We start from the raw sequence: 17,611 nt of genomic DNA, 5'->3' as shown, positions 1-17,611 counted from the left end.
TACGTACGCAGAAAAATAGCAACTCTCAAGTGTATTGTATTTGGCAAGTGAATAGTTGAGTAAGACTTGATAAACGTCTGGCTTGAGAGGCTCAAAGGCATCAAGCTTCAGCAGTAATGACAATGCAGCTACCGTTGGCGTTACTGACGCCCCGTACAGACATTCTGAAGGCAGAGTAGTGAGCGCGGGTGGCAGAGCAGTTTCCCATTTTCATTTCAAGGAAGGGAGTTTCTGTTGAATGTCGTCAGCTCACTGGCTGTTGAGTCTGTAGGACACTGTCTGCTGGTTTCCCTGGATGGAAAAGACCAAGGAAAATAAACAAGTGTGTGGCGGCGCTGCCATTGTAGGCAAAGTACACGGGATATTGTAATGCTGTTTGTAAAAGCAGAATCAGTCTAGGTTCGCCTAAACTTACTTTCATTAATAATACTACTTTTGTCAGCCTGAGAAATGAATAGTCGCAGTAAGCTACTGGTCAGTGCTTCTGAAATAAATTCTCCTCTGTAAATTTCAAGCGGTGAGTAACAGTTCAAAGCAAGCTGTGCCTTTGAATGAGCACCGGACACTTAGAAGGCTGAATATGCGACTGCAAAGTTAGTGGAGTTCCAATACGTATATCTCAGCCTCAAAGGTGTTTTTTATTGTTGACCTTGTTGAGGGGAGGATTTTTTTTTTAACCTTTATTAGTTCCAGTTTCTTCCTGACTATTTCTTTTTAATATCAACAGCGCAGCCTTGTCCCGCCTTCAGGCCACCCACAGGCGACTGCGCACTGAAATAGAGAGAGAGAAGGATTTGGAGTTGGAAATTGCTTTGACACTGAAAGGCAACACGTAAGTGAGGGAATGAGAAAACAGTGTGATGGGAGTCAGTCTTTGTTACGTTCTTCATGTGCTGTTCAATGGATTCACAAGTTAATCACCACAGAAGTTGATTGTAAATAGTGAACTACATAATCTGAGGTCGTGTGAGGTTGATTTCGAGGCGAAGGATCTCGAGAGCAACTTTTAGGCTAAACAGTTCATTGCTTAGGAAATTGGTTGCTGTGGCTCAGCCCCTGAGCTGGTTTTGCACACATAAACGAAGTTTTGATTTTGCTTGGAGTTGTGCGTAAATTGTGGACCTAAGCAGGTCTCATTTTAAATGGAAAATAAGCTGGACTAAAGTGATGCTGATCTCTGAATGAGCATAAATACTAGAAAAATACTGTAAAAACACTCTTGGTGTTTTTTATAGGACATAAAGGAAACGATTGAAATTGAGAATGATGGAGACACTGTAGTGGTACTGTGTATTTTTATGCTAGGCTAATATTGCTGATTGTAGTTGATGGTTCCCACATACTAAATTATTTATATAGGACAGAATAAAACTGTCTCTTGCAGAAGGCAACAGGCGAGAGTGTTTGTATTTTGGCAGCAGAGGTGCAACTACTAATGCGTCTCGATCAAAGGAAGAACACAAGCACGAGCTTATGGATGCGATCACCCAAGTGGTTAACCAGAATGCAGCGTGCTCTGCTGCAGTGTTGTGTAACAGCTTTAAAGTGCTTGACTCGTTCATTGTGTGATTAGCAATAACTCTGTTAATCTGTTTATACGTATCCCTGTCATCTCTAAATTCCTTCATCAGAGCGTAGAAGAATGAAAGCTATGGCCTGTCCCTGAAGTTATTTACTGTTGAAGAAAATGCCATTTTTCTAATTTTTCTGGGTTTTCATATTTTCTTCTGGGTAACTGTGAATTTGAGAAACAGAACCTTGAGGTTTATTTTTTTACTTTTTTTTAACCAATGTTTTTGATGTCTTTAAAATGAGATGTACTGTTAGATATGAGCCTTAGTCTGAAAGGTACAATACCTGTGTCAGTGACAGGATAGGATTTACGGTATAATTTAAAAAAATGAAATAAAACATGGCTAGATTTTCATTTGCACCATAGAGCCTTACCTACTCGATAGCCTTTAAGGGAAAGAATGTCAGTATTTCAATGCAAACAGCTCATTACTTTGTTTTAAAGGCTTGAGATGTGGCAGATAGAAACTGAGCGGGGAAAATACGAAATCCTCCATGAACAACTTAAAAAAGATGAGGAGGAGCTAGAGATGCAATACCAAGAACGAGCAGAAGTGCGGATTCGGAAGGAAAAAATAGCAGCACTGCAAGCAGAAGAATATCGTCGATCTAGAGAAAAGTAAGCGCCTAGAAGTCAGACTCTGCTTCCTTTCTCTGCATTATTTTTAGCCAACTCGCTATTTCAGGTGCTGAGAGGATTAGCTAATTCGAATACTACTGGTATTGTGTTTCTGAGCTGGGTGTTGCTTCAGGAATATTTTATGAGGAAATGGAATTAAAATGAGAATTCCCCACAGTCTTGCCGTTACGCAGGTAAAGATTTCTGGTCTGTGAAACTAAACTTGCTAAAGACAAGAACGGTGGATGCTTTTTGTCTGAGGAAGGGAGGTTTGTTAGATCAGACTGCACGTGTCTGCTTTGTTGTTGGCCAGCAGGACCTTCCGAACTTACGATCAAGTTTGTCGGGATTTCATGGGGAGGAAGCAACACCAGCTTATCAACATGTGAAAACAAGAGACTGTACGGGGGGGGTGGGGGGCAGGTGGAGACTAATGTCCTCCTTTCAGCACATTTCATAACCTCCCCAAATGTCCACCCTTAGATGTCATTGTCTTGGAGTCAAGGTTTCCTTAGTCCTGCTGCAAGTGTTGGTCTGCCTGTCTTTTGCAGAAAAGAGGAGGAAGCCCAGAGAGAATATGAAGAAAGGCATAAAAAAATACTTGAAGATGCCAAAAGGAACCATGAAAAAGCAGTCTGCTTCCTGAGAAAAAGCATAGCAAGGTGGTTGGTCACTCCTTTTCTGTCATTGTACATTCTCCAGTGTACAATACTTTATCCTTTAGCCTTTGAAAAACAATCACTTCTCTGCTGGGCCTCTCTTCTGCTACGCTTGGAAATCTTCTGCTGCAGTACCGGCGCTGTGAAGCGTTCAAGTCTTACATGGCACAAAGGGACTTGGAAAGAAGAAAATCCACTTACTGTCCTAGGATAGTCTTTGGATTCCCTGTAGCTGAAGGGACTGTCTTTTTGATGAGATGCAGAGGGGTCTGACTACTTGTAGGCATTAATAATGATTTGAAACATTTTCTGTCATTAACTGAAGTAGTTTGAAGTTCCGGGTTTGAAACTTGCACTTTGCTGTTCCATATTCCCTCTGAAATGTGGTAAAAAAGGTTTTTTGCTGTCTCGTAAGAGTGGTTGATGGGCCACTTCTTTGTGCTCCTGTTCTTTTCTGGTTGATGGTGGATTGACTGTTCTCTTCATAGGTTTGTTTATGTAATTGCTGTGATGTTGAATTATTTTGCTACTGAAGAAACTGAACATTTGTTACTTTACTTTCACTTGTGTATTAGGACTTAATGGAACAAATAATTGTACTGTTTCCGTGGTGGTTTATTTTTCATTACGTGGCATGTGCAAACTTATCATTAAGAAAATGAATCAACCAAATAGATATTTATTTTTTTCCTGAGTAATGTATCAAATATATCAATCTCACTAGTTTTTTCTAGTTTACCATTGTATTAGCTGGAATACTCTCAGGTTGGCTTGGTGCACACGCATTTCTAGCTTTCAGAGTCCTCGGGTGTATTTTTAGCGTGGGTGCCAGTGGTTGGCTTGTATAAAGTTCACTGCATGGTTGTTTAGCTGTTGGTTGTGTGGGCAACACCTGCATTACTGTATGTCAGCGACTAGATGGATGTCATCATGTGGAACGCATTCTGCATATTCAAATTTTTTTTAAAAAAAGTTGTTGAGCAAACTACTTGAAAGCCTGTTGGCACTTGTGACGTGAGCGGTACCATACATAGAAGAGTCTCCCAACTGTTCCACTTTACCCACACCCAGTATCGTAGTAAACACAGAGGCTCGCGGGAAGAATGTTTGGTGACATTGACAATTACTGCTTGTCAGGTTAAACATTCTAATACTAAAAGCTTTCCAGGATATGAGCCTGAAAGATTTTACTTTGCTTACAGAATCCATGAGAAAAATGCAAAGGAAGAAGTGAAAACTCAGGAGCAGATGGAGAGAAGGATACAAGCTGTGCTTTCCCTGAAAACCAGCATCGCTTCCAATCGGGTACTGCTGCTGCTGGGGCTTAGATGGGGAATGAAGACATTAACTGCTGGGGTTAATGCGAGTGGTTTCAGTTTTCATTGCAGATTTGTGGTGTGATGCTGTCAGATCCCTGACCAAATCTCTTGAAACTGAGGAGAATTTAACTACGGGATAATGGCGTTAGATTTGTACGGGCAGATTTTGTCACTTCTACTTATGGAGTTTGTTCTGTGGTGTAACTCTCTTGAAAACAATGCGTACTACAAATAAGTTCTCTGACAACGCAGCCAGAAGCATTTCCAGTTATTTGGATGCCAATGCAGAAAGGCTTCGTATGGAGAAAACATATGGAAGAAAAACAGTTACTTAAGAATTTAAATAATGTAAATTAGGAGCTTCTGAGCTATGCTGTTTTGCTCCTCTACTTATGTTCTACAGAATCTGAGGCAATGATCTTAATTTAATACTGGTTTGATTAGAACTGTATATTTTCACATTGCTTCACTGAGTAGCATTTCAAGGGCGGGCTGGAAGGGTAAAGCAGTAGCCCTGAGGTAGTCGGAGCTTTCTGCATCTCACCACACCATGATGACTGTGTATACTAAAACCAACTGTGTATATTCAAAAAGACTTTCTACTTCAGAGAAATCTACTACAAATATATACGTGGGTAAGGGGAGCAGCACTAGATTCTCTGTTTTATTATGTTCTTTAATATATGAATCAAATACTTAACTGGTTTGTATGGCTTCATAGGAAAAACTCCAAACTCTCCAGGTTTGGAACAAAGCAATGGCCTTTGAGGCAGAGAAGCAGGAGATGAAAATGAGGGAAGCTGTCCTAGCAGGAGGAGGCAATGTTGCTAAGGAAATTTATCTCCATAAACGGCTGCTAGAGCATGAAAAAGAGAAACAGTAAGTATTGGTGTCCACATCAGACTCTGAGGTGCTTACTGATGCTCATGTAGGAGTGTGTAGGAGCTCTTAATCGGATTCTGAAAATGTAACATTATGATGCTGTCTCAAGGGACTGGACTCACACCCTGTATGTACGTGGGGTATTTGTGTGGTCTGTTTTAGGTGACTTGAACCTCTAGCTTAGCTTCAGTTAGGAGCCCATGTTCTAGGAGCAGTGCAAAGGAGATAAACTGCTCGGGGAGGGGAATGCAGTGAACCGGAGCTGGATGCCCGAAGTCGCTGTACTTCTGCGCTGCCTGAGCACGGCCTCCAAGAACTGAAGAGCTTGCTCAGGCTTTCGGAGATGGTCTCTGGAAGATGGCGCTGCAGTAAGGTCGGGCACGAGGCGCTCTTCTGGGTGCTGTTTGTGTTGAAATCACTCCTCTGCCTTTGTAGCAAAGGTGGTAGGAGTGTGCCTGTGTCTCATCTGCTCCAGTGCAAAGCTTGGTTACTGGTTTTAACCCTTTACAAAGATTAATTTGAGCAAAGGTACCAAACAGAGGGTGGCTGAGGTATGTGTTTCTGCGTGCTGGCTCTGCTACAAGAGCAGTAACCTGTAGCAAATACTAGAGATTCAATATAATAACATAATAAATTAATATAATAATAATAGAGATTCTATAAGTGTTAAGTTTTTATTAAATAAAGCTTCTGTCTTGACAGCTGCATAACACCACTTCTGCTGTCCCTAAATATGTTCTAAAATCGTGTAAATAAAATAATCATACCAGTTTGTAGAGATCTGCTGGAAATACCCACCTCTGTTTAAGTTTAATCCTTTTTACCTTGCGTTCTCCCTCTCACTGTTCCCCTTTGCAGGCCAAGGGAGATCACAGTTTCTTAGTCTTAAAGGTAGCTCTGTCATGTTTCTCACAGCCGTTCTCTTCTAATTTCAGCTACCAGCCTGCTAATCTGCTGAAGAGCTGCTTAATTATTTCTCCCAGGGCTCTGCCTTTCTCCTTTCTGTGAAGGGACATTCTCAGTTTTCTCTGTGTATATTTCAGCCTGAATATGTATTTCCAAATTATCTGCAAAAGAAAATAACTCTTTAGTCATTAAAACCATTATGTCATTAATTTGTGTATCACCTACGAAAAGATTAATGAAGACAAGAACCAATTGTAGGGACAGAGGACAGCTTTACACTTAAGGCAGTGGGGGGTCAGTGTACCGTTCCTCTGTCTTTGTAACCGTGATTAATTTCTTTGTACCATGAATTTCCAAAAATACACTGTGAATACAATGCCACTGATCCGCTGCAGTGGGGCATCGTGAGGCTAAATTCAGACATTAAGTGCTTCAGTAGGCAGTAGCCTGTATTTAAATGAGAGGTGATGTTTTCTTTGCTCCTGTTTGGCATCAGTAATTACTTGTACGGCTTCGTTGAGGAGGTGAGAGTCTCTATTGAAAGGCATCATTAGTGTGGGTAATATTTGTTGCAGAAAATTGTGCATTAAACTGCTGGTATTAAGACTGTGATTAAATTGTCTGCTGTCACTTCTGTCACGCTACCCAGTGCATCATGGAATTCGTAGCTGTGCATGGCTTTGAATTCGTATCTTCCAGTGCAGTACTTGTGTCCGTTCACCACTCCCTCCCTTTATTAAACCCACTGGATTTCAGACGAGCAGTTTTCTTTAAATAGCTACCTAGGTTAGGGAAACTATTTAAAAACTTTGTTTTCAGTAGCGATGACTGGTGTGCTTTGGTAACTCCTCACCTTGTAAAACACTGTAACTGGGTATATTTAGTCTGCAAAAATCTGTAAGTAGCCTCTGAATCTCCTGGTGTCCTGACACACGTTACCACTGCATCCAGTTTAGAGACTTGCTGTTAGCTTAAATGCTCAAAAGAAACTAGGCTGTAGTTAATATTATTAGCAAACAACCATGGTTGGTTTAATATTTCTCACAACATTGAATTACAGAGCTTTTAGAGAACAGCAAAAATCAAGAAAAATCGAGATTGTCTCTCAGATTTTGCAAGAAAAAGCTTCTATTTGCAAGCAGAGAAAAAGTCAGTCCTGTACTAAGGCAGTTAAGGGCGGTGGTAAACTGGAGGGTTCTTCACTGTGGAGAATGAAAACCTGGCAATATATTGAGAAGATCTGCAAACGTTCAGCTGGAGCAATACCCCAGGTAAGCAGAGGCCTGAGAATTAACTGTCTTTAGGTTTCTTGTTGGTCAAAGGCGCTGGGCAGTGAATTCTTTTGCAACCAAATACCGGCCGGTACAGACCAAGTGGGGAGTGAGTTCTCCGTTCGATCTCTTGATGACTGTTCTTCTCCCTGTTCTGGATGGTGGATGCTTGTACCAGTAAAGACATTGTCCTGTTTGGGGGAGGAGGGGGCGTTAAGGGCATTTGTAAGAAGTGGTGGATTTGCAAACAAGTGAATCGCGACAGGCAGCAAAACCCGCCTGAAGTGCCCTCACCTCCGGTTTCGTTGCCTTCATCCCCGAGTAAGGATTCAAACCAGTTTGTCAGCACCAGAGAAATGGTTCCTTTGTGCTGGGAAGGAGACAGTGGTTCTCTCCAGACGTCAGCTTCCTGGGTGTGATTTGGGTTTTTTATCTGCGCAGTGTTCCAGGGGGCACTGGCCTGGCAAGTGAGGTGGAGTGAATTGAGTTCCCTGATGAAACTATGGGCTTCGTGCGATCCTTAGGTATTTAAAAGAAAAGGGGTGGGGGAGAGGTGTCGGTAGAAATGGTCACGCTACAACAAAATAACAAAGTCCTTGGTTATCACGTGATGCACACAACATTAAAAAATTGCAGCCGGTGTTCTCGTGCCTGAGGACGAGTTCCCAGCCTCCTGTAGCATACCGTTAGTGTCGTAGAGATGCTTCTGATGTAAGGTTTTGTCTGTATTTGGTGTCTTAAGGAGGGATTGATCTCAGTTGTCATCTTTGGCCTCTGAGCTTTATAGACCTGCCATTTTTGTGTTGAAAGATCTCCTCAAACTGTTAACTGTTGAAGTAACTGTCCTCTGGTAATTAACTAAATCTTCAAAACTGCTGTTTCTTCACAGAAGTCATGGTGCTCTCCGTCAGCTTGTTCCTCAGCTGGGGAGACAACTGCTCCTGTAGGAGAGAGTTCTGAAAAAATACCCCCTGATCTGCTCTGTGAAAGTGGTGAAGATGAGAAAGAGAGGGATGAGACCCTAGTAGAACCAGAGTTCCCAGGACTTTGGAGTCAGGAATGTGACTTGCACAAGGTAAATGTTGTGATATCACTTATTAGAAATTGGAAAAAAAAATGTGGATCAGCTCCTTTTGTAATTGCCTCATTGTGAAGTCAGTCTACAAAATTTTGACAGTATCCATAGAAGTATCTTAGTGGGTTAGAAAAGTTTCATTTGCCTCTCTAGGAGTTGTAGGTATCTGAAGTAATGACACTGGCAAGCAGTGTTTTAGGAACCTTGCTTAAAACCAGTAATTACCTATTTTGCAGGTACAATGCAGAGTTTATTTCGTAGATGTAGAGATTCAGATGTGAGGAAATCATGAGAGTAATCGCTGTTTGACACTGTGCTGGTGGTGTTTGTTCTCTCTTTAAGAGAACAATATTTCTGTTTTGGTTCGGAGATACGTGAAGACGTCACATTGTGCGCACTTGTTTGAGTTTAGTTTTTCTAAACTGACTTTCTGTTGAGTTGGCAACGCAATTGCTTTATGTGGAAACAACTTTTTGTACCACGCTGGGCAAAGAAAAGCGTATCTTCTAGCCAAGTAGTAGTATTCGTACTCTAAACAGACGTAAATAATGCACTCTTATAGAGTGGAATTGTGTAGTCGAGATCTTGACTGTTACTCCAAGGCATGCTTGCATGCGCTGCTTTTTTTCAGAGGCAGAATGCCTTTAAGAGCAGACTTTATAACCCATCAAAAAGAAATAACGTCAGTACATATTCGTATAGTTGCATGAAAAAAGCGCTGGACCACAACTGAAATTTCCAGTCAAGTGGCTGTTTTTTCTCCGAATGAGTATTTAAGACATTGAGGGGAAAAAAACTTTGAGTGCAGAAGAGCTAATACTGCCATTAAACCCACTATGTCCTAGCGTGGGATGATGATGAGCTACAGAACAGCCAGCTGAAAATAGATGAAATGCTTCATCCTGAGGCTGGGAGGCTGGGTTTGGTCTGGAGAGAAACAACGGCTGGCCAGATGCTAAGGGTGCCGTTCGCAGGAACCTGTGGTCACACCTGCCTACGGTCATGGTGGTTTTTACTGATGTTCCTTATTAGATACCTGGAGAAGAGATGGATCCAAAGCAGCTGGCTACAAGGGCAGTGAAAAAAGAAGGTTTTGAGGAAAAGATGGAGGAATTCCAAACTGGAATTTTTCACAAGCAGACAGTGTCTGGTCACGAACGTAAGGGCTGTGCCTTCTATAGTAAACCAAGCTGCATTCATTTCAAGGTTAGTGGCCATTCTCCATAGGATTGATGAAGATGATGTTTGTATTTACTGCATGGATATACCAGTGATATACTTGATCAAAGTTCTGTTACACTGGGAAGTAAAAGAAATACCTTGTCTTTAATAGGTCTGTACTCAAACCCCTAACAGCACTTGCCTTTTTCTCTAGCAGTCTCTTAGGTAGGTTATGGTCAGATTAAACAAACTACTTAGTTTTACTACTTATATCTAAATTAACAAGTGCTTCCTTAGGGGAATTCAAGTACTGTCTGAAAGGTGAGCAAATGATGAAACATCTTGTTGAACTGCGTTCTATGTTTTTTAAAAGGCAGCGTAACTGAGACCTATACTGTTTGTATATGCATTATTACTATAAAATGATGTCCTTCGAGAGGTCGTGCGACAGTCCAGGTCAGCTTCCAGTTTGCAAGTGACCGTCGTACTGCAGTGGCCGGGAGGAAAGAGCTGCAGTTTATCTCTGTGCTCTAGTGCACAAGGGCGCTGTGAGCAAGCAGCACTCTGCGCCCGGTTCTTCTCTGCGCTTGCAGAGGGGTCTTCTGTGTCGGAGCACCGTGCTCCAGGCAGCCTGCAGGACTCTGCTCGTCTGGGCTAACGGACGTGCCCAGGTACGCGGCTTCCGTGGCGCCCTGGTCTTGTTAGGAGCTGGGAACCTGCGCCTTGCAGGGAAGCAGCAGGCCTCCCCCGGCAGACGGTGGCACCCAGCTCCGTGTTCAAGGAATCTGGATTGTCTTTGCCACACGGAGTCGAAACTGTGAACAACTCTGTTAGACCAGGAGTGTGACGTGAGGCCTGACGTTCAGTGCGGGAAAAGACGGAGCAGCTTGGTGCATTAGCTGTGCCCAAGCCGGGATAACGTCACCCCGCCCATGAAGCGTGAGCTCCTGCCTTTGTAGGCTCTGTGGTCTGACAGGGTTGGTTGGAGCAAGGCAACGCCGTGTGGGCTTGTGCCATCCCCTGCACACAGGCCTGTGAGCACAGCTGTGGTAAAAGGGGCTGGTTTTGTGATTGCATGTGTAAATGCTGCTTCCTGTATCTCTCACACCTGGTATGTTTGGTGTCCCAAGGATTTTGATGTTGGTCAAACCTACAAAAAGAAGATAGTTTTGATAAATGCGTCCTACAATGTTAATTCCTGCAGACTAGTGGGAATCAGCAAGTGGCTCAAGGACTTCATCAGTATCCAGTAAGTAAAACTAACCGTAGACTAGTTGCTTGTTTTGCCTTGTACCAGAACAGGAGGTGTAACCAAATTCTGTAGCATATTCAATAGATTTCAGCAAATACATTTAAACTGTTATATTCTGTTCTTGCATGATGAGGAAAGGGACTGTGTCTCAGAGCTGAGGAGCAAGAGACTTGCTGAGCCTGAGCTGCAGGTCGTTGCTTCTGTAGTGCTGACAGCAGGGGAGCGGGCCCTGCTCTGTGGAGAGCAACGCAGACCTGTGGTGGCTGCCAGCCCTGAACAAGCAGAAAGCTTTCTTCAGAAATGTCACACCCTTTTAAAAAGGAGCAAAGGGTCTCTTGTGGGTGCAGAGATGTAAAAGAGGAGCCAAGCTTCTTTCTAGGCCGCCACGAGGGCCTTCAAGCCTCGGCAAACCTCTTGCACCAGCCGCCCTCCTTCACAGCGTGACTCACCCGAGGTTCCAGATGACTGCTGAAGTTTGTGCGTGAAGCAGCTGATGAAATGAAGGAGTCGATCTCAGAGCCAAGAGCCCTTAAATTGAGATCCCAGGGTCTTTCCCATCAATCCATTCATGTAATCCTGATGACAGGTTATATAATGAAGTACTCTGTCCAGTTGGGAGAGACTGTAAATTAATCTCAGTTTAACTATACTGATAATTCTATCTGACTGTTTATAGATAAACAGGTGGAAGTGTCCTCAAAATATTTCTTTTTAATAATAATTTGGAGACGAGCTTTCTCTGGAGACATTCCAAGCCCTTAAAAATATGAAATACTACTTTTCACAACTTGTCTTTATCTTAAAAATGAAGTCAAGAAAATAATATGTTTCCTTGGAACTTAGTGAAACGAAAAAAGGTATTGTAGTCTAGCCTAGAAGTGGAAAATGCTGAAACTCTTGTTTGTGTGTAAGTGAAGCTGATTGACAAATAGGAGACAACAGAGCAAATTCATTTGGCTTACATAAAAATTAAGGTTTCAGCTCTTATGGCTGACTGACCTGAAGAAACCATTTCTGTGACTGCTCGGACAGACCCCAGTGCCATGAACAAGTTGTATCACCGCGGTGACTGATCGCGTCCTGATGTCATAGATTGCACTCGGCATTTCTAGTAGCTTGGTACAAAAACTTATGGTGCAGAGTTAAGCTGTTCCTCACCCACTTAGTCCCTGTAAGAGCACACTGGAACGTGAACACACCACAGCTCTCGACTGACTGTAATCCCTTGAGAGCTGTAAAGTCTGAATCCAGCTGCTGCAGAAGATCGCGGTGAAGATGTTGAGCACTTTAGTCACAGACTAATGGAGATGCATAATTGACCACAATACAGCAGAACTCTTGAGCTTTTAAACTTGCTCTGGTGCTTGGCTGAATAGCAGTGTAGTTTTTTGCTTGTTTTGAAACCATGTGTGTGGATTTAATTCTGACCCACTTACAATACACGTCTAATTTCTGTTACAAAGCCTGAAGCTACTCATCTTCTGAAAAAATGAGGGGTTTTTTTCCTGCTCTCAAAGGTTGGTATTTTTTTTCTCATTTAGCGTGTTGGACAATGGTGTATTTTAAATCAGCACCTCTGATTTGTGACCAGAAATGAAACAACCCTTTCTGAAAGGCCTAAGTCTTTCCTTGATACAACTGCCTTTCAAAATGTTTTCCAAATACAAATTAAACATCAGGTGTTGTGAACAGAACGAGTCAATGATTTTTTGATGTCTGATGAATTAATTCAAATTTTTTTCAAATAAATTCGTTACCCATACATTTGCCAGATAGATAGCTGACAAAAATCATCTACAGATCTTATTATCCATTGTCATAGTATGAATAATTTGAACAGCACAGATCACATTTGTCAATACTGATCTTACACTGTATAATGCTTATCTCTTCTCAAGTAGAAACGTACACAAATTGTTTGTTACAAAATAATTTTACCAAGCGTTTTGAAAATACCCAGCACATCTAAGCTGTCACGGTATCGGCTGTCTTCACCATCACCTGCACGGGTAGTTATACACACGGTGCTGGAGAGCTCTCAGCGGGGACAGGCGCTGGGCGCGCTAACGCACAGCGACATTCCGGCGGTTGGAACGGGCGTCCCTACGTCCCCGCGCAGCGGAGTCTGCTCGTGGTGCTGGGGGCGTTTGCAGCCTGGGCTCCACCTCACAACTGTGTTATCAGGGTGACGTCCCCCATAGGGGAGCTGTTCCTTAGAGGCTTTCTCAGGAGCAGCTGCTAGAGCTCTGTTCGGAAGGTCAGCGCGCAGATCCTTATCTCCCTGTTCACACTTTAAGCTCCTGAATTCTGAACAGGGAATTCCCTTTCCTGTTTGAAACTGCTTCGTCTGCTTCTGTTTGGTTTTAATTTTGTTTCGATAAAATTGCAATTAGTGTGTGTGTTCTGTGTTTCAGTTGCTTAGGTATTCCCATGCTGACAACACTTAGCTATGGATTTTGGCCGGCTCCCTTTCTGTTTCTGTCATTCATCTGTCACTCATGACTTTTCAAAGTAATTCATCCACGTGGGGTGGGGTGTGGAATCTGCCATTGTTACCAGAATAGGAGTGGATGTTTCACACGCAGCTTTCATTTGGAGTTTTGTGTTCATTGTCTCCACAGGTTTGACCCACCTGGCAAAATGTCTCCTGGCATGTCCTGTGAAATTGTGGTAACGTTTCAGCCGACGGTAAGTGCGCCTGAGTGCCAGGTTACACGATGACGAGAATCCCAGTATCGTCCACCAGTCTGATTAAAAACTTCACTAATTTAATTTCTTAACAAGGAAACAAACGGCATGTCTGGAAAGGGACTGTTGTGGCTGCACAGCTGTGTGCGTGTTCGAGCTCTGTTAAATCGCAGTAAATTGTTAAATTGTTCTAAGGGCGCGTTAATATTCCGGGAGCGTTTTGAGACTTGCTGCAAACCAGGAGGTTTATGGTATCGCCCAGCTACAGTGAGCCAGGCGGTTACCACAGACTGGTTTGAAGTGGAGATGGAGGATCCGTAGAGATACATTTTGATACGTTCCTCAAAGAATGAGTGAAGATGTTTTTCATCAGACTACACAGGCGAAGTCTGTGCAAATTACCTGGTTGGGGTTTTTTGTGTTGTTTTCTAGATAAATGAAACTCTGGAAGGAGAAGTGATGTTCATGGCACAGACAGGTTCTTTTTCGGTTCCATTGCAATGTACAGCCAAGAGATGCATTGTAAGTGACTTCTTTGAAGTGTGTTCAGAGTCCTTAACAGCAGCGATAGATGATGTGAGCTAGCATAAACCTTGTTGAAAATATTTAGCAAGAAGTCTTTACATTTCTTTCTTTTTTCATTTTTAAATGGAGACTTTCTTTCCTGGAAATCATTCATTCCTTAGCTTTCCAGATGACACGGACATTTATACAAAATTATCTTAATGGTTTTACTTAACCTGAACTGGAACTTCAGAGTGGAATTAACTGTAGTAGTTCTGTTTAGAAATTGGTGTCGCAATGTTATTGTGAATGGAGGGAAGAGAAATGGTGGCTGGAAATGAGCTATCTTTTTTTTTTTTTCTCCCTTGGAATTTTTGGAAATTCCATCGCAGACCTGCAGTAGTTTATTCTTAACTTTAGTTTTCTATGTGGACAAAAATCACACAATATCTTTCTGTCTCTTCTGGCATTTACAAAAAGCATATAATACCTCCTTTCTTTCAGCATCTCAAAATTTTTTGAGAATTCTACACTGAATTTTAAGCAAAGAACATAATTTTCTTACTGTTAATTAAGCGATGGAACTACAGGCAGCACTAACTTATTTTTAGATACCCTAACTTCCTATGAGCTAACTCAAGTACTTGATAAAAGCAACAACTTTGTTTTTAAATTACTTCCTTCACAGCGAAGGGCAGCTTTGGCTTTGCAGGCCAAAAGAAACTGTAGGTGAGTACACACAGTGCCAGAGGAAAAAGATTATGCAAGGGGACACCCAGTGTGGGAACAGAGTAGCAAATGCAGGATTTGGGGTATACTGGGAGCATACTTAATGAAAATGTAGTGATAATTTAAAGAAGGCATTAGATGTATGCATGTCTGCCTGGAGTTTGTGATGCTGCAGTTCAGTGAACTGAATGAGTGAGACTGCCTGTACAGGGTCTGCACCGGACCGCGCGTCGAAACTCTTGTGCAGGGGGAAATGAGTCAAGAATAACCTGTAACACAGAAGATAGAAGGGGGGAAGTAACTGAAGGGTAGCGCACTGTGAGTATTGTATTAGCAATCTGGGAAAGCATTTAAGCATGTGCTTAATTTTAAGCCCTTGTAGGAAGCTCGAATGATGTCCCATCGGTATTGCATACTTCAGTCTGAGTGCCGGTGTAGGACTCTCTGACGGTTTCCAGTTAAAAGACGTTGAGGATGAGAATGCACAAGGCGGTAGACAGCCAGCACGTTAACCTTTGGTCAGAGGAGTAGTTTTCTTCACCCAGAGAATTCATACCGTCGTTGTGTGCTGATTGCGCACAGGAACTCCTGTGCTTTGTGCCTTGAAAGCGGGAAGAGTTCAGCTGTAAGCAGGATGCTAGCAAGCAACCAAGTTGTCTTTTTGATGGTTGAAGTACAAGCCTTTTATTATCATATACCCAGTTACAATGTCATTAAAAACTCTGTATGAAGTAGCATGTTACTTTTTAAACTGGTTCTAAACCATGATGGCTCAGAAGCCAGACAGGCTGTGTTATAAACTGGCATGTAGTCACGCTGTGGTGTTAAATGCTGCGTGCTTCTCAGCTTGATGCTAGTAAAACCGTTCTTCTGTAACTCGGGAGTAACAATGTTGAATCGGTGTGTAAATATTGCCCACTTCCAGGGTAACTACCTGAAGACTTACACAAGCTGCTGCTGCGAACAGAATTTAACCTGGTTTTTCCGTTGGCACATAGTGGACTGAAACGGAAGTGGCTCAGTTGAACAAGACATTGTTTTAATGAGTTGGCTCCTACAAAAAGGCAGGACACCCACAGTTCATGTCGTTGTTTGATACAGTCTTTGAAATGATAATAAGAACTTTAAAGTCTTATTCTTGAAAAGGTGGATGCTCATTTAATTGACATGACTGACTATCTAGGACAGCAGTAATTAGTGGTTTATCTTCTCACAGCCGGCACTAGATAAAGAACTCATTGACTTTGGCAGCCATGTGGTGGGAGAGACAATTTCACGGACCATCAACCTGACAAACAGGGGAGCTTTGGGAACAAGATTCAAAGTTCAGACGTCAGCGGGTGACAGTAGTACATGCAGAGCAACAGCACAGTCTTCACCTGGAAGAACGGTAAGTTCAAAAGCATTTCCCTAAATTAATAGAAACATTCTGCGTTGCCAAGTGGGGTAGAATCATACAGAACTGTAGAGCAGCTCAGGTTGGAAGGGACTTCAGAAGACCATCTGGTCCAGCCTTTAGTAGTTTGTTTATGTTTGGGCTGGCATATCTTAATATGATCTGTTAGACCCCCAAATATCACAGGACAAATCTAAAACCAATTATTGGGGGGGAACAATGATAATTTTTTTAACATTTCAGTCGTTTATGTCATGGTTCCTATTTCCTCCACATCCATAAAAATTAGTAAAAAATACTTGAGTTAAAAGAGGAGATTCTGACAGGGTCATTTAAAATCCCAGCTCCTGGACTGCAGGAAAATGCCAACTGTTGCAAAACTAGCAATAAAGTAATGAGAATTGGGAGCGCTCTGATGTGATCTTCCTTTAAAACTTCAGAGCTGCTCATTTGAATTTCCTGCCAAAGGAGGACAGTCACGGTTATTGACAAGCTGTTGTTACAAGGGAAGGAGTTGTCTTAGTGAAACTAAGAATTCCATTGAGGGCTATAATATATATACTATAATAATACGTAGCATTAAAAGAATTGAAGGGAGATCTCTGGAATCAGTAGTGGGATGAATGCAAATGATTGTAATTCTGTGTCCTGTGGAATGTCCTGGGTGGGGACGAAGCAGAGGCTGTTGAAGAAATGTACTAAAACACAGACACTTGGTGCAGAGCTCTGTGTGTGGTGTTAGACCTGATATCGATTGCTCCTACGGTATGCCAGTTTCAAAGCTGACAGAAAACTGAGGAATCCTAACAGCTCTACTCCTCCACGTAGCGGATCATTTTAAGCGAAAAACACTTACAAGGAAAGCAAGGCTACAGCTGTCTTTGCATGTCAGCGCTGTGGGGCAGATTTTTGAGAAGACTGAACAGCTTAAGTCTGAAGAGGTACTTGCTCCTCTTCTAAGTAAGTTGTGGAGTTTATTCTTAAGGTGGGGAAATCTTCAGATTTAAAAAAAAATAATCCACAAACAAACAACAAAACCCACAACCACCCCCCCCACACACTGTGGTAAGAGCTCGCGCTTTGTAATTCCTGTGTTGATGAATATCATTATCATGATGTTCCTTTTTCCTCAAGCGTTGCCTGGGTGGTACCCATAGATGTAGATCTCACGGGTCCCTGACCAGAGAGACTGTCCCTACTAGGTTGCATATCTTTGTTGTGAAGCGCCTACATGTTCTTGCAAACACAGTGCAGATACTTTGTCTTTGTTCCATCACTGCAGTTTTTAATTTCTTTGATTGTTGAAGAGCAGTTGGCTGAGAGGGTTTTCAGAATTCTCTACTTGATCATCTAACCCGTTTTTAAGTTCTAAGAAAAGAGTTGACCCCTCTTTTGGAACACTACATTAAATAGTATGTACAGTGAAACCACTGAGCTGTTCGCCGTGGTTTTCAGCTCTCGTACTATCAACTGTCATGCTGTCTCATGCTATAACATATCAACTATCCGCACATTAAAAGTGTGGTTCAAATAAAGAGTTGTATAACGCTGTACCTGTGGTTTTCCTTCTGTATTCTG

At 42.3% G+C, this 17,611-nt stretch overlaps 1 protein-coding gene across 1 annotated transcript in view; it reads left to right on the top strand.

Moving 5' to 3' along the window:
• The window catches only part of CFAP74 (cilia and flagella associated protein 74), a 46,862-nt gene that overhangs the window by 4,614 nt on the left and 24,637 nt on the right, over positions 1-17,611 (top strand). Inside the window, exons 5-16 of the mRNA XM_086476206.1 lie at positions 728-832; positions 2,018-2,191; positions 2,743-2,853; positions 4,053-4,155; positions 4,891-5,048; positions 7,018-7,228; positions 8,121-8,303; positions 9,336-9,509; positions 10,595-10,713; positions 13,338-13,404; positions 13,837-13,926; positions 15,854-16,027. Coding sequence (XP_086332332.1) covers positions 728-832; positions 2,018-2,191; positions 2,743-2,853; positions 4,053-4,155; positions 4,891-5,048; positions 7,018-7,228; positions 8,121-8,303; positions 9,336-9,509; positions 10,595-10,713; positions 13,338-13,404; positions 13,837-13,926; positions 15,854-16,027 — 1,669 coding nt within the window. The remainder of the gene's footprint in view (positions 1-727; positions 833-2,017; positions 2,192-2,742; positions 2,854-4,052; positions 4,156-4,890; positions 5,049-7,017; positions 7,229-8,120; positions 8,304-9,335; positions 9,510-10,594; positions 10,714-13,337; positions 13,405-13,836; positions 13,927-15,853; positions 16,028-17,611) is intronic.

The sequence above is a fragment of the Leptosomus discolor genome, chromosome 20 (assembly GCF_034619465.1).
Source record: "Leptosomus discolor isolate bLepDis1 chromosome 20, bLepDis1.hap2, whole genome shotgun sequence".
NCBI classification, from domain to species: domain Eukaryota; kingdom Metazoa; phylum Chordata; class Aves; order Leptosomiformes; family Leptosomidae; genus Leptosomus; species Leptosomus discolor.
This window is presented reverse-complemented; position numbering and strand designations above follow the sequence as displayed.